This window comes from Theobroma cacao, chromosome 1 (genome assembly GCF_053813885.1).
Source record: "Theobroma cacao isolate CCN51 chromosome 1, ASM5381388v1, whole genome shotgun sequence".
NCBI classification, from domain to species: domain Eukaryota; kingdom Viridiplantae; phylum Streptophyta; class Magnoliopsida; order Malvales; family Malvaceae; genus Theobroma; species Theobroma cacao.
Genome location: NC_142639.1, coordinates 12411407 through 12426796, shown reverse-complemented (window position 1 = coordinate 12426796; position 15390 = coordinate 12411407). Strand labels below are relative to the sequence as shown.

The following is a 15390-nucleotide window of genomic DNA, read 5'->3' as shown; positions in this document are numbered from 1 at the left end:
AATTATTGCAATTTGGACCATCAAGTCTCAAGTTCCAATTATAACACATTAAGCTCTAAGCCCAATTAACAAAGCAAGCTTTTAATCCAATTAATCATTTCACATCTTAAGCCAATTAGACACTTCAGCTACAAGCCCAATTTGATAATTCAAATATAAAAAAGTTCAAACATATAGAACAATACAAAAAGTTTTAAATTAAAAGTAATACAATAAATTAAAAATCACAAAGGTTAATAATTAAAAGAAAATTCAAAACAAAATAAAATGTCTACATCCTCTATTTTTTAACTAGTTATATATATACATGTATCATAGATTACTATGATTTTTTAATATTAACATGAGATTATTAAAATAAAAATGTACTTAAAATGTAATTGATTTTAAAATGATAAATGGTTTTGTGAAAGACTAGAACAAAATGATAGACAAATGTATCATAGACAAGTTAGGATTAGGATGCTGGTGATCAAGCTTTGTGATGAAGGGGGGCAATGGCAAATGTTGAAAATGGTAATCCAAGATGGGGATAAGTGGGGTTCAAGATAAGATATTAAATTGTCGGGTCAAAGTTGGGGTAGACAAAATATTCTTGTGTGGTTGCTATCCCTAAAATCTACTACATTATTATGGCTTTATGATTAGCAAAAGCAAATATAGTAATAATGAAAATAAAAGTTACTACAATGAAATAAAACTTAGGCTTTCGTATAATTTGTATTTCATTGGGATGCAAAATTAAATAATATATTTTAAAATAATTAAAACTTAATTTAAAAAAAAACAAAAAATACATGATTTTATTTTAGATGGAAAATTATGAATTTTATAGCTCGACGTGTGATGTCTCAATCTAACGGGTTTCCACATGTTTTAGGTTCAAACCCTAAAAAGAATTGAAATTATCCCTTATAACATGAGAAAAAATAAAAAATAAATAAATAAAGAAAATATCATGAACCGAAACTTAAACATAATTTTATGTAATTTTAAATTCTAAAATAAAATTAAATAAATTTATAAATTACAAGCTTACGTTTTCAATCAAAAAAATATGCCTAATAAATGATAAAAAAATTTTATTTATATATCTAAAATTTATCTTACATCTTATAAATATAAAATGCGCGACATTAACATAGAAAATAAAAAAATAAAAAACAACACCCACTTTTGACAACAAGCCATGACTACAGTTGGACAATAAATGAAGGTTTAACACGTTACTATCTCTTTAAATTCATCTGATCCTCAAATTTAAAGCAGCATCAAACCATACACTTGAATATCTTGATTATCGAATAAACCATATTTTTACAAAATATTTACCAAAAAAAATAATAAAACACAGGATACTGTGATTGGTGGGAAAGCAAATGCAAATTCAAGGTAGGATTTGGTATGGTGTGATCATTCCAAAATCTGTAGTGTTTTGCATTTAGTAACTAAATCATTATATTTAATAAAAAGCTTGGTAATCTTACTACGGTTATCTTAAATTATCAACAAATTATTAAACCACTACTCCAAAGTGTGATTTAATATCCATCTAACAAAGTAAGAAATATTTTTTCATTAATCTGTTATGATTTGCAAAATGGGTTATGGATAATTTTTTACCTTGTATACATAAAAAACTTGTTTCCTACCAAAATACAAATACTTTTTTTTGTATATAATAAGTTTTTGCTCTTTCAAATATTCTTCTATAGTCAACTCAAAAATATTTAATCCATTCGAAGGTTTTCCATCTAATTAAAAATATTTATTATATTTGTTTATTGATTAAATTAATCATAAATTATTTAAGAAATAAAATGTTAATATTTTATAAATTCTTATGAAATATCAAAATTATGGATTTATGAATTTTTAAAATATAGTTATTTTGATATTTTACGTCATATCAAACTGATAATCTTTAATCTCAATGATTAATAATTGTTAAATAAAATAATATCTAACATTTGATTTTAAATCACTCCAGCCTAAAAGTATATTTGACAAGCGGTAGAATACTGATATTTATATATTTAAGATTTATTTTATTTTTTATTGACATGGGATTCATAACATAATGATAATAACGTAAAAATAAAATTATTTCAATAAACAGTTCAATGAAAACAGTAATTTTTATTATGTGTATCCGAGTCAGTAAATTTAAACAATGTAACTGATGCAACAATAAAGGGGTACTCATGCCCATCAAGAATCTCAATCAGGTAATGCTCTCTTTCTTTTTCTGATATATTTTGCTACATCGAGGCAATATATAAATATCCATCCTCCCTTTTATATAAAATCGAAGGACAAAATCTCTGTATGACTCAGGAAAGACCCCCTACCCCTATATATTACTATATTGAAAAAAGACAATTATATATATGTAAGAATCCCTTCAGCTCTTTCTCTCTCTCTCTCTCTCTCTCTCTCTCTTTCACTCGATCACGCAAAATCTCGATGCAACAAGGACCTTCCTTCAACTAAAAATCCTTTCGTTCCCTGAAAAATAGACTCTGGTTCTTTTTTTTTTTTTTTTCATTTCTTGATCTGGGTATAATCGAAAAATTGTTGTTTGTTGGTGTTTGGGGGTGAGTGGTGATGAGGAAGAGAGAGAGGGAGAATCCGTGTGGGGTATGTGGGCACTATCACAAGTACGAGGAAGGGGAAGTTTGTGGGATATGTGGGCATAGAGCTCCCGTTTCTTCTGATAAAACATCGCTGCAAGTCAGTGCTTTTCCATCGTTGATCTTGCCTGACTTTCTCTATTTGGGTAGCTATGATAACGCCTCTCGCTCCGAGCTTCTCAAGACCCAGGGAATTACTCGTGTCCTTAATGTATGCCCCTTGTTCTTGTTCTTGTTCTATTGATTCTGTTTGCGTGCAGTATTAGTATCAGCTTCTGGTTTTAACTATGATGTTGAATTTGTGGATTTGGGATTGAAAATGGTTTGGAAAAGTTGACTTATCGATTGTTTACTAATTGGAATAAGAAAAAGAAAATTAGGAAATAGATTTCTTGTGCTGTATGTTAAGGTTTGTATACTGCTGTTTGATGGGATTTCTGCATTGTAATTATTTGGCATGTAGAGTAGGGGCTTGATGATTAAATTAATTACTTATATGAGGGAGATCTTGTTACTTAATCGATCTAGAAAATTCCTATGTCAGTTGTCCTGTAGTTGGTTTAGGGATGAGAACGAGAGAGGAGTCACAAGTTTGAGAATTCCGAAGTTAATGTGAGTACTATCCAATGACATTGGATTTACATTGAGACTTACGGATGAGTTAAATCGGATATCTAGGATAATATTCCTTTGTACTTGCTATTTGCAGATGATGTGATTCAAGCTGATCGGGCTAAGGCTAGTATTGACCATAAGTTAGAAAAATTGGGGAGAACATTAGAACTTAATGAGCAGGATGCGTGGGTGCAATTTTGTAAAGTTAGAAGTAGAGATAATAGTAAGATTTGACAGTCAAACAGTCCTAAAAGTGATTTTTGTTTTTTGGTTTTTCCAAAAAGGGAACTTGATTCTTGTGCTAGTCATAAAATAGAAGTTGTAGGAATGTTATAATGTTGACTTGAGAATTTCAAAATAGGATAAATTATGTTGCCATTTACTTAGGTAGTTAGGCAGAGAATAGTGGACAGTTTGAAGATAAGGGGTGATTGATGCACAACATTCAACCTTGCATGGTATTGTATAAATTATTATAACTGGACTGGAGTGCAGTTGATGCAGTGAAGTTTCCTTTTAGGATAGCCTATAAATAGTTAGTTTGTTGGTATTTGGATTATTACACATTATGGAAATTCATGGGTTCTGTTTGCCTTTTCTAGGGAAAAATATTGGATGGTATAGAAATGGGGTCAAAGATGAAAAATCTTCTTGTATTAAAGAATGATGAGATAATTATGTTGTGAAGCTAATTTATATGATCCTATAATTAGAAATTAGGAGAAATTGGGACTGATGACTGCAGGTTTATGTCCTTAATATTGTGAATCATAAGTTTAGAACTAAGCAGACAAGTAGTTTGCTGTTGTCACTTGCCATCAGTGACTACATTTAAAGGAACATCCTTGAATGAGGTAACATGGATGGTGTCAAGATTGGTTCTTTTTCATTTCTTATTTTGCTGTTTGTTTTGATGGCAGTTAGTTTTATCTCATCCTCTTTGTTGGATGTTATGACTGCTAAAATGAACATTGATGGCTGTCAGGTATCAATATTATAACTAAATATTGTAATTTACTTATAGGGCATATTCTTATGTTATTTATATTATCTCTTTGCAGACTGTACCTGCTTGTCAAAATCTCTACAAGAATTCATTTACCTATCACTGCCTGCAAGATGACAAAATTTTACAATTTGATGATGCAATACAATTTTTAGGTGCGTTGACCTTTATGGTGCATTATGAAGTTTGTAGCTAGTGTCAAATTCTTGACTTTGCTATCTCCTCTGTTGTGCATGACTTTGGTATTTTTCCTTTCATGCTTTGAATTTTTTGCCTGCACAAATTTCATGATTTTAGTCTGAGCAGCACTCAATAACATTCAGACTCTTTTTTAGGTCCTGAGAAGCATCTAGTGAGTATATTTGCCCTTTTCATATTTACATAATAAGGTGCTTCTTTAATTTTCTTATTTACATGGTCAACAGTGTGATTTCTGCTGTCAGATGTATGTGCTTCTCAGAGGCTCTGCACGTTCACAATTGGAAACTTTTCTATGATTCTCAACTTGGAAATTTTGTTGTGGTTTTCTCTGCTTTAACCATGATGCTCTTTGTTAGCCAAGTGAAAACTGGTTGTTGCAGAGTTTGCTTGCAGATCTTATGCCAATGATATTTAATTATGTTTTTCAGTTGCATTGCATTAGCTCAGACACTTCCAGTCGATAAGTTGCGTAGTTGTATAATTTATCATTGGCATATTATGACCTGTGGCTTATTTCTGCAGAGCAATGTGAGAAGGATAAGGCTCGAGTCCTTGTGCACTGCATGTCAGGAAAAAATAGGTTGATTATTACTGCTCCTACCTTTCTTTTTGTATCCAAGAAATAAACACCAAAACAAATATGAGGTTATTGAAGTGGCTTTTTCCTCTCTTTTTCAATCTTATTTTATACAAAAAAAAAATTCAAGTTTGATTGCTGAAAATAGAATTTTTGCATATTGACTGTGGTAGAAGAACCTAGTGAAAGCTTACCTCAAAATTTTTCCCAATAAGATTCCATGCAGATAGCTTTGGGCCACCTTGTCATTTGTATGAGGAGAGGAACTGCTTTGTATGTGTGTATACCCATTTAAAAGGAACAAATTCTTTGAGAGGATGATTATATTCTTTCTGACAGGTCACCAGCTATTGTAATAGCTTACTTGATGAAGTCTAAACGATGGAGGCTTCCGTATAGCTATCAGTGGGTGAAAGAACGGAGATCATCTGTTGAGTTAACTCAAGGTATTTACTAGCCTTGATTCAGATAATCTAATTTCATGGAAGCTATTTTATGTTGTTATTTTAGTTAATTGAATGTGATTTGCTTAATTGAAAAAGATATAGCAGTGCCACTTGTTACTAGTTGGAGGAGGAAAAATGAATGTTTAAAATCATTTGAAGAAGGCACAAAATCTAATGCTGCTGAAACTATCATCAACCATTTCTGACTGGTTATTTGTTAGATTGCATGGGATGGTGGAACCTTATGTTTCTCATTTTTATCAGACAAATAGACTTTTTTCTGCCATCCGAGAGAATTTAGAGGTGAAAAACTTTATTCGTGAGTTAATTTTGTATTATGTGTATTTGTAAAGTAAATCTCTTTTAAAGGTAATAAGTACTACAAATTTGGTATGATAGAAATTGCGGTTAGCTATTGTAGTTGTGTTGCTATGTTTATTCCAATATGATCTTCTTATTATTATTTTTTGATATGTATGAATGCATTTTTGCTTCCAGAGCCATTATTACCTTCTGATTTTCATTTCCCTGTTTGTTATTTGTAGCTGTCTACCAGCAATTGCAGGAATATGAGCAAAAGCTATTCGGATCATCTGATAGTAGCAATCCTCATCTGCCTACCTTCTCCCTTGCGGGAGCCCCATCTTTGAACTTTGGCTTCTTGAAGCCAAATGATCCAGTTTCTGTTCCTGCTTTCAACAATCTTGGTGCTACATCAATTTTTGCTCGTCCGCCTTTAGAAATTCCACCGCACGAGTTCACATTTGGTGCTGGCCAGACCCAGAAAAGCATTTCTGAAAGCCTAGCAAACCCTAGTGGCGGTGATATTTCAATGGATAGCACTTGAGTTCCCGAAGTTGATCTTTTGCAAGACCAACCATTTCACCAGAAATTGAGTGAGTCCGACTTTCATGAGGTTTTGTATGAAACTTGGCTGTAAAGTGCAAGTAAATGCTAAAGTTTTCTGGTTTGTTAGATTTGACGAGTTAGTACATTCGCTCTGGGTGCCTCTGATGTTAATGAAGCGCACGCCTCTGGCTCGCTCCATTTTTCATATACAAAGATAATTTTCAGTAGAATAGATGTGCATTCTTTCTGTTTTACATTTTTTTCAGAATAAAATTATATTTTATTTTGGACCAGTAGACAGTTTCCCATCCAAAGCTGGTTGTATTTGCCAGGCCTCATAGGCCAGTATCTATATACTCAGTCCTGCTCAAAGCAAGTAGTGTTCATGTATTCCTTGTTATAAACGAAACGGTTGATGAAAATGATGTTCTTCAAAGCCAATTAACATTAGACCAAAAAGGAACAAGTAACTCGATGCTGCTTTTCTGTCTCCCCTCCTTTAAAAAGCATATAAATGTCTGGTTTTCTAATGTCTCTGTAGTGAGGCTTTAAACTTTGGGGTGCATATCACTCAACTTTAAAGAACTTCTACACTTAATTGGGGGCAAACAGAGGCAATAATGATAGTCAAATCTGATCTTCAAAAACATTATGAATCAGAGATTAATCATTTTTGAGCCTCTCTGCCCCCTGCCAATTTAGGCCTACCCTTACAGCTCACTTTTTCACCCTTTTAGTAAGTTAACTGATTCTAAGACAACACTGGTAAAATGCTGATTCAACATTCAGAGCCAGCCCTTTCCAGTAGTTAACCTCCTATATTTTTGCCATGGGTTAGAATACTCTTTCCAGGAGAGGCATGTAGTCAAAACAAAAAGGTTACCAAGGAAAAATAAAATGTAAAATGAAAATAAATACACACCACTTACTTGTAAGTTTTGGGAGCTCAAATTTCCAAACCAAATTACTTCTTTACCATTTTTTCCTCAAATCATTACAACATGAAGTACACAACACAATTTAATGTTTATGCATTTTCTTCACCATTGTCTTTCACCATATTTTCACACATATTTACGCGTAGCTGAAACTAGTAAGCATTACATGTTTCAAGGGAGGACTTGGCAAGCCATAATAGACCAGGATCATTCCGCTTTAAAACTAGGTAAGTTTCTGCCTTTCCAATTTCATCCAAGATAACATCTTCAGTAAAACCAATCAAGAGAAGAATTTCCACGGCAGCTGCAAGAACAAAAGCGACAAGAATTAGAGTTATATATGAAACCTATTTTATGTTATTTACTTAGTTGGTGTTAACCAATTCAATTGGTGTCTCACTTGGGGATTAAAAAAAAGAGCTAAAAAACCAAATTCTAAAGTTCTTCTATTAAAGCATCATTTAATTTGCCTTTCGAAAAAAAAAAAGCATCATTTTATTTTACTTCTATTTTGTGATAAAACTCTAGGTACCAAAACCTTGTTAAACATATAAAAGAATTGTTTAAAGGGGGAAAAAAGAATAAGAAGAAACAAACCTTTGTAATTTGCAATGTTTCTTTGGATTATAGGATTGGCCTGCAATGTACTCTCATTAGTAACTCGGGCAAGGATTAAATAAAACAAGGATTTTATTATATAAAAGAGTTATAATGGATTAACCCCATGGAAATAAAGCAAAACCTTAAAGCAACAATGATTCTACCTTTCGAAGTCTTCTAAATTTCATCTCATCTGGGTGTTCAATCACATTCCTGCCAACAAAAGAAAACAATTCCAGCTTTTATCAGTAATTTAGTTCACAAAATCAAGAGGAAAAAATGCTAGAAAGAATAAGTAAGAACCAAAGCATTTATCAGGCCTTGCAAGAGGCAGGCTTAGATGCACAGAACCAATGTTTCATTGTGCATTAAGGAAAAGGAAAGTAGAATCAAAGGACAGTCAAGCAAGTGGCATACCCAATTATCTTAAATAGAGTTTGCAGGACGATAGTTGCCTCGCTGGGATTAACTTCAGCTCGCAACATATCAATGGCCTTTTGCAGACGACTGCAAACACCAGTAACAGAGTCTTGGATTCTTTGTAATTCTTGATCATCTGGATCAGGCTCATCCATTTTCAGATCGGATATTCCCTGTTGTGGCACCAACTTATCATCTGGATCAGGCTCTGCTTGTGCTGTTTCATTTGCTTTAGATTCATCAGGATCAGGCTGTTTATGAGCTTGGCTGAAATGGGCTCGATCTTCCATGGTTTCAGTTGTTACATAATGACCCTTATCATGTCTCGCCATGTTTGCACATCCCAAATTATTCCATTGTGCTTCTCCATCATCAGGATCTGGTTCACCTATAGTATCACGTGTCTGAATCTTAGTGTCCAGAATCTCCATCACTGCAGGTTCAACTACATTTCCAAAACTTGAAGAAACTCCAGAGTCATCAGGATCAGGCTCTTCACTTGAACTCATGGCTGCTGATTTCCCAAGAGTCTTCTGAGAATTGTTTTTGGTAAATTCAGAATGCGGTTTCAGTTGCAAAGTTTCACCATGTTGCAAATCATCTGGATCAGGTTCAAACTTGTTTTGCTGGCTAGAATGGTCATCAGGATCTGGTTCATGAGCAAGTTTCCCCTGAGCCCTAATTAGACCTTCAATGTCTACATTTTCATTTCTGTCGGGCACAATTGACCCAGAATCATCAGGGTCAGGCTCATCATGTGTTTCAGATGCTTCAACATTGTTGGCCGAAGCATCTACCAGACGGCGATAAGCAGCAGCTACAGAAGAGGAACGGGCATTTTCCAACAAAGTTGACATATTTCCACCAACCTTCTGAGAACTTCTTCCATCTTCAACATAAACATTTTCTTCATGATTCTCTAAATGTCTTATTCCACTTAAGGTGTGGCCCCTAGATTTGGTCCAATCTAAGCTAGCAGCTTCTTCATTCAGCTGTCAAAAAATAATATTAAATCAAGACAATGCTTTTTATATTGAACCAAAAATATTTGACAATGGAGCACTATTTCCTACACATAAAAGTGTGCACAGAAAGGTAGTTTTACCTGTTTATCAAGGGCATAGAAATTTGAATCATGTTCAGAGAATACCATATGAGCCTGAAATAGACACAAGCACAGTTCTCAGTTAATTGTTTGCTAATTTTTCCCTGCCCACCTCCTCCCCCTCTTCTCCCTCCCTCTATTTTTGGAATTATAATAGCATAATCATTAGTAACATCAGAGAACTGATAACTGAAATTAGTTAAAAAAATGCTTACAAGTTCATGTAGAAGAGTTTTTTTTATGCTCTCGTATTTCCTGAATCCCTTGAGGTCATCGGTTCGAAGACGCAGAGATATCTCCTCTCCATGATTCTGAAAAAGCAAATAAGGATCAACAATAGAGATAAAGAAAGGCAAGTAGAAGAGTTATAAGATTTTCATATTCTAGTTCTTACCTTGTTAAAACCTAGAATGCATTTAGGACTCACACCAACATAACCAACTGGAGCCATCTCAGTCATTATTCCAACACGCCATCGATGCTTTACAGAAGGGCAATCACAAAATAGTTTAGCAGAGATTACAAGAGTCAGTTAAGCAATCAGTAGTACGGATAAATATGGATCCCAGGGTACCTTGTTCATGATAGAGACAATTCCAGGGTCCGAAGCAAGCATATGCATCTTTTTTAATGCCTCAGAAGATGGAGGGTGTAACTGGTAACAAACAGTAATCAGGATATCAGAATAAGGAATAACCAAAATATTAGAATAATGAATAATAAGTTCCAAAATGGTTATTTGTTATTTCCTTAAATTCAAATTCTTACAAATAGCACATAAAGATGAAATAGTCTAAGATGCCTGATGCATTTTATATATACCTCTTCATGCATAAAATCAGAAATGTAGAGCCAAAAATCACTTCTTCCTCGAACAGTGATTACCTTTTTTACAGCACTGCTGTCTGTGACACAAACCTTATACCGTATTACCCATAGTTTATTCAACCCTTGAAATTTACTAATAGTTTTTGTGCTACCAACACCCCTTCTCTCCTCATAGCCCCTCAACTTTAACATATGTGCATTTTTGTGTAAACTATAAATTATGAATATATTTAACTAGATGAACTGATAAACAAAGATTGCATCAATGCATTTGTCCAATTTCCTCAGATACATATGGTCAACCATAATGAAGTGAGTACGAACCTCTAATCCGGGAATTTGAAGTGTGCGAAAATTGCAAAAGATATAAGGTCCTTGAGGAAGTCTCAGTGAAGCACGAGGTCCATCTGACATTCGCAGCCTCAGTCTTCTTTCCTCTTCATTGAATCCAGCTATCCTCAGGTCCACCTTTGAATTCTGTATAACTTGGTCAACTTCATCCTCAGGTACCCCCATCATCCTGACAGATTTTCCCTGAAATTATAAGAAAAAAAGTATAAATTAGCATAGAATTTGTAAGAAAGTGTGAAAACTCAGTTAGACAAGTCCATATCATCACTGCTTTTTTAATTACTTTCATCTCTTCAACCATAATCATTGGAGTCACTCCTTTAAAAAAATTTCAAGCTAAGACAATTACGGACATCCTTGTTTTACGTATGACTAAAAAGCAATAACAAAACCACACAAATAAGTTGCACTTGAACTGAAAAGTAAAAAGACATTCTTGGGCTTCAAAAACACATAAAACCAGTTTCAGCTGAATAAAATGTGGCATCTGTACTTCGTTTCCTACATCATAGAGACCAGAGTATTAGCAAATACATCAATTGGCTTTCATTGCAGTGACATCCATAGTGCGAGGACCTCATTCTATTAGCACCAAACAGTAAACGTAGTCATGAATATAAACTATGCAAGAAACAGTAAGTACCTTGACAATTGAAGCTTCTTGCAAACTCAAGCATGAGTGCTCATCCGAGAAAGGGTGCAGCATTCTCGAGCCTTTGCCCGACAATAAAGGAAGAATGAGCCGCATAGTATCTGCCTTAACATCAGTCAACTTCTGCAGTTCATTTCCAAGCTCCTTGAGATACGCACCAGAATTCATTTCCACCACATACTTGTTGCCTCGCCATAAAACTGTCACATTCACCATATTTTCTTGCTCTTCCATTTTGTACTATAACGACAAACAAAAAAACAAAAGAAATAAAAGAACAACTTTTAATCACTCTTTAAAGCAAAAAACCATTCATAGACATAATCTTTTCTATTCCCAAGCAAATAGTTGACTTAAAATTCGAATCCTTTTACATAAAGGACGTAAAGTGAACAACCAAACTTGAGTATTCAGATTTCTATTTACATTAAAAACACAAAATTTATTGCGGAATTCAACAAATTCTTACCTGCAAATTAAACTTTAATATCAACAATTAAGGACGATTAAGGACAATTAACGAGACCCAGACTGAGAACTTTGAAAGATTTTATTTACCTGAGGAGTTGCTGGGAATTTTCTCTTTCTGAGAAGGGAATATTCTTCTTGAAATTTGCTTAGCAAAAATAAAATATCAGCGAAATTTTGCAAGCGCTGGAGTTTCGGTTTACTTATATAGGCACGGGGGCGTAGAATAAGAGGCGGTATATTTTAGCTATTTTATTACGTGTATGCTAAAATGCACGGTTGTGCTCGGTGCTTGACAGTTTGTTACGCATTTGCTGGCGTATGGGCGCAGGATGGCCACTGGGAGGAATCTACTAGAAGCAGAAATGTGTTTGGGAACAGGAGTAAGTGGATCCTCTGTTCAGGATCGGATATCTATTCCGGCATGGCTGTAAAACGAAATTTTAATATTTCTAGGAGAGGAAAATTGCAATTTCTTTTTTTTTTTTGAAAAAAGAAGTTTTGATTTGAAATTTACACATAATAGTGAGGAGAGCCACGTTGCGGATTGCCTTTCTTTTAAAAAAATTATTAAATTAATATAATCATTAATAGCGGGTCAAAATAAAATTAAAAATATAAATTAAAATGTAAAGTAAGTATAAAAAAGGCAAAAAATTAATAGAATTATATAAAAGCTAAACTTTTGATCTAATGATTATTGCCACTATGTTGAAGAGTGGAGAATCAATAATCCATGGAAGCATTGTTAGATTTTCTTATAAAAATCCAAACATGAATTTATATTAATTATTTTTTATATTTTATTAAAATCAAAGTAAAATATATGAAATGATAATATTATGGTTTATAATATGCTCTAATAGTGGGTTAAACTTCAATATTATATATGGATTTAAAAATATAAACTTGTGTAAAAAGTCCTAAATCTTATAATGAATAGAATTGAGTTCTCTCATCTATAACCGCATAAAAATTCAATCCATTAGAAAATTATATAAAAAAAATATTAACTATTAATCTGATTAATATTATTTTCAATATTAACTTATGAATTGTATTCTAAATTCTTATTATAATACATCCCAAATTCATATAAATTTATTTATGCATGGAGGCTTAGGAGAAGGCCTCTAAAATACAAGTGCAGGACTCTGATCTAATGATTCTCTTCAATATTCTTTTGCAACAGTAGATGCGTTGGTGAATTCATGCCTGCACATTTTACAATAATCCGGTCATAACTCATGACTCAGTTTTCTTGCTCATAGATACATAGAATGTTAAGTGCAACTTACTGAATTTTACGTGAAAGTTGGTAAGAAGCAGTCGCAAACATGGCAAAACTAACACCGAGAAGGTTCCAATTCTTCTGCAGTTCTCTCAACATGGTTTGTAATTAGGGAAATTTGCCAAAGTTTCATCAAGATATAGACTTTGCAATGAGCATATACACATACCGGTGTAATGACAGTGCTGTACTTCGCCCAGATAAGTCCACTGCAGGCTAGAGCTGAAAAACCCCACACAAAATAGGGAATGAAACAATTGCTACTGAAATTAACATTCTCCTTAGGCTACTCTATGACAGAAAAAAAAACCAAGCGAATAGTGAGAGACCTGCTTGCTGAGGGTAAGAGACCGTTTCAGCTGGCTTTGTTGAAATGTCAACAACATTAGCAATGTTTAAAGCCCATTTGAAAGTTGGTGCCCAGAAATGAACTGCATTTGTGTTTTAGGAAAAATGAGAATTGCAGTATATATGTAATCAAATTGTAAATGACTTTTTTCTTTACCAAATATTGGAAATGGTTTTGGATTATGCTTAATTGTCAAAAGTCAAACAACTTTGATCTCAATACATTCATATCCCAAATTTATTTCTATAGCATTTTATGATAACCGGATAGAAAGATCGTGCCTTAGATATGGAGGAGACTGTCTGTGTAATCTATCTAGCATGCAGAAAATCTTTATTTTAACTGAAATATATAGTTGAAATTTCAAATTTGTTTTGCAGGAAATGCTAAAGATATATCCAACAAATTCAGAAAAGAGATAATCACATCTTCAAAGAGGAAGCATCAATTAATGGGTCACTGAATCAAAACTGAAATATTCAAGCAAATTATTAATAAAAGTTTACTACTCAACAGTTCTAATATAACTAAGAAAAGGGTGGGTTTAGAGAGAAACGAAGGAAACAAACTCGTTTTTGGCCCTGCAGGGTGGTTGTAGAACGCCTGAAACTTGGAGAAAGCCATGAAACCTTTCTGTGTGATATGGAAAGAACGAAGAGCGAGCCGGTCGAGCTAAGATCTGATTATCTGCCTCACAGTTTATGTGTTTAACAATTGACTTATTGACATATATATCTCTATTGATCTTAAGCGGAAATTAAGAGGCAAATTCGTGTACAGAAGATGATGATGATATAAGCCTGCAGACCAAATCAAAGAAGAGGAAGATTGACTGGAGAAGAAAAGAAACAACTAATTTCTATATTGTTCTTGAGTGGACACTTGCATTGGATATTGTTTTAAATGATCAAACAAGTTAAAAAATTCGATAATTAACTCATATAGGGAATTTTTTTTTAGCTGTCTAACTAAGGAGAAATAGTTTTTAAACAAGTGGATTATCATTCAATAAATTTAAGCTTAGACATGTAGACTTTTAACTTTCAAGTGTTGACATCTCAACCTAACCTTCCTTATTCTTCGGCCGACGACTTTCAACGAATCTTCATCTTCTTGGCCGTATTTCTTATGGCTCACTAAGAAATTTTGAGCCGATTATATAGCACCAAAATCGTTCCTAAATAATAATTAATATATAAAAAAATGTAATAAAATGATAATATATTTAACGTTATTTGTTGGGTTTTGAATTTGAAGTAAAGTGTTAATTCAAAAAGTTTCATGAAATTAAAAAAAAAAAAACTAATTATAACAAATCTAAATATAAAGAAGTGCTATGATCACTCGTCACTTCAAAAACAAAGCCTGAAAGTGGATCTGGGCCTATCAAAAAAGAATGGTTACCGGCACTTAGTGTGTATATATATTTGTTTTATTTCGAATAGAAAAATTAAGGAAAGGAAAAGAAAAGAAAACCAAACCATGGGGTTTTGAGATTACTAAAGATACTACTTAGTGAGCATACTCTAAAAAAACCACATAAATCACATTTCCAAGATGTGTATTAGGTCCAGTCAAAATTTTATTCCCAAATCTCCGATTCAAAGGAAAAGTATAAGGAGATGCAAATCACAAAAATAAGTTTTTATTACAAGTAGAATAATATATTACTAGGATGGTACCCGTAATTACATTAAGAAAAAAATCACAAAAAATATAGATTATGTTAAAGTGAATTTCAATTTGATATCTTCAAAAGAGTTTGTAAGGAAAACTATATTGTATGAATTCAAATCCTTTGTCCCCAATCCGTACCCCATTCTATGCCTTTTCTTTGGCAAAGTGACATGTGTCTATCCTTTTAATTACTAATCAACACATGTTTGGACTTAAATCTTTTTATCTCTTATTTCCTCTTTTCTTCCTCTATCAGTATATGGTTCATAAATGGTGATTTTTTGCTTGTTTGTTCCGGCAAGAAAAACATGAACTTGTCTTTTCCTATCTTCATCGATGCACAATAAGATTTTCTTTTGTTGTGAGAAAAACAACAGAAATCCA

The 15390-nt window shown here is 33.1% G+C and overlaps 3 protein-coding genes across 3 annotated transcripts; 1 reads left to right on the top strand and 2 right to left on the bottom strand.

Annotated features, from left to right (window-relative positions):
* Positions 1–2338: 2338 nt before the first annotated feature.
* On the top strand, positions 2339–6557 carry IBR5 (indole-3-butyric acid response 5). The gene is made up of 5 exons (XM_007049151.3): positions 2339–2844; positions 4310–4409; positions 4978–5035; positions 5372–5478; positions 6024–6557. Exons 1-5 carry the CDS (start codon positions 2608–2610, stop codon positions 6323–6325), a joined length of 804 nt encoding a protein of 267 aa, XP_007049213.1. The 5' UTR covers positions 2339–2607; the 3' UTR covers positions 6326–6557.
* Positions 6558–7252: 695 nt separating this feature from the next.
* Positions 7253–11937, bottom strand: LOC18612379 (zinc metalloproteinase-like protein). The gene is made up of 11 exons (XM_018119137.2): positions 11780–11937; positions 11213–11461; positions 10543–10752; positions 9965–10045; positions 9785–9871; positions 9606–9701; positions 9391–9444; positions 8283–9277; positions 8030–8078; positions 7863–7902; positions 7253–7569 (listed from the first exon to the last, which is right to left on the bottom strand). The coding sequence occupies exons 2-11, from the start codon at positions 11453–11455 to the stop codon at positions 7418–7420; spliced, it is 2007 nt and encodes a 668-aa protein (XP_017974626.2). The 5' UTR covers positions 11456–11461; positions 11780–11937; the 3' UTR covers positions 7253–7417.
* Positions 11938–12682: 745 nt separating this feature from the next.
* LOC108661683 (mitochondrial pyruvate carrier 3-like) lies at positions 12683–14203 on the bottom strand. The gene is made up of 5 exons (XM_018119338.2): positions 13899–14203; positions 13310–13411; positions 13150–13202; positions 12988–13061; positions 12683–12904 (listed from the first exon to the last, which is right to left on the bottom strand). The coding sequence occupies exons 1-5, from the start codon at positions 13951–13953 to the stop codon at positions 12862–12864; spliced, it is 327 nt and encodes a 108-aa protein (XP_017974827.1). The 5' UTR covers positions 13954–14203; the 3' UTR covers positions 12683–12861.
* Positions 14204–15390: the final 1187 nt, after the last annotated feature.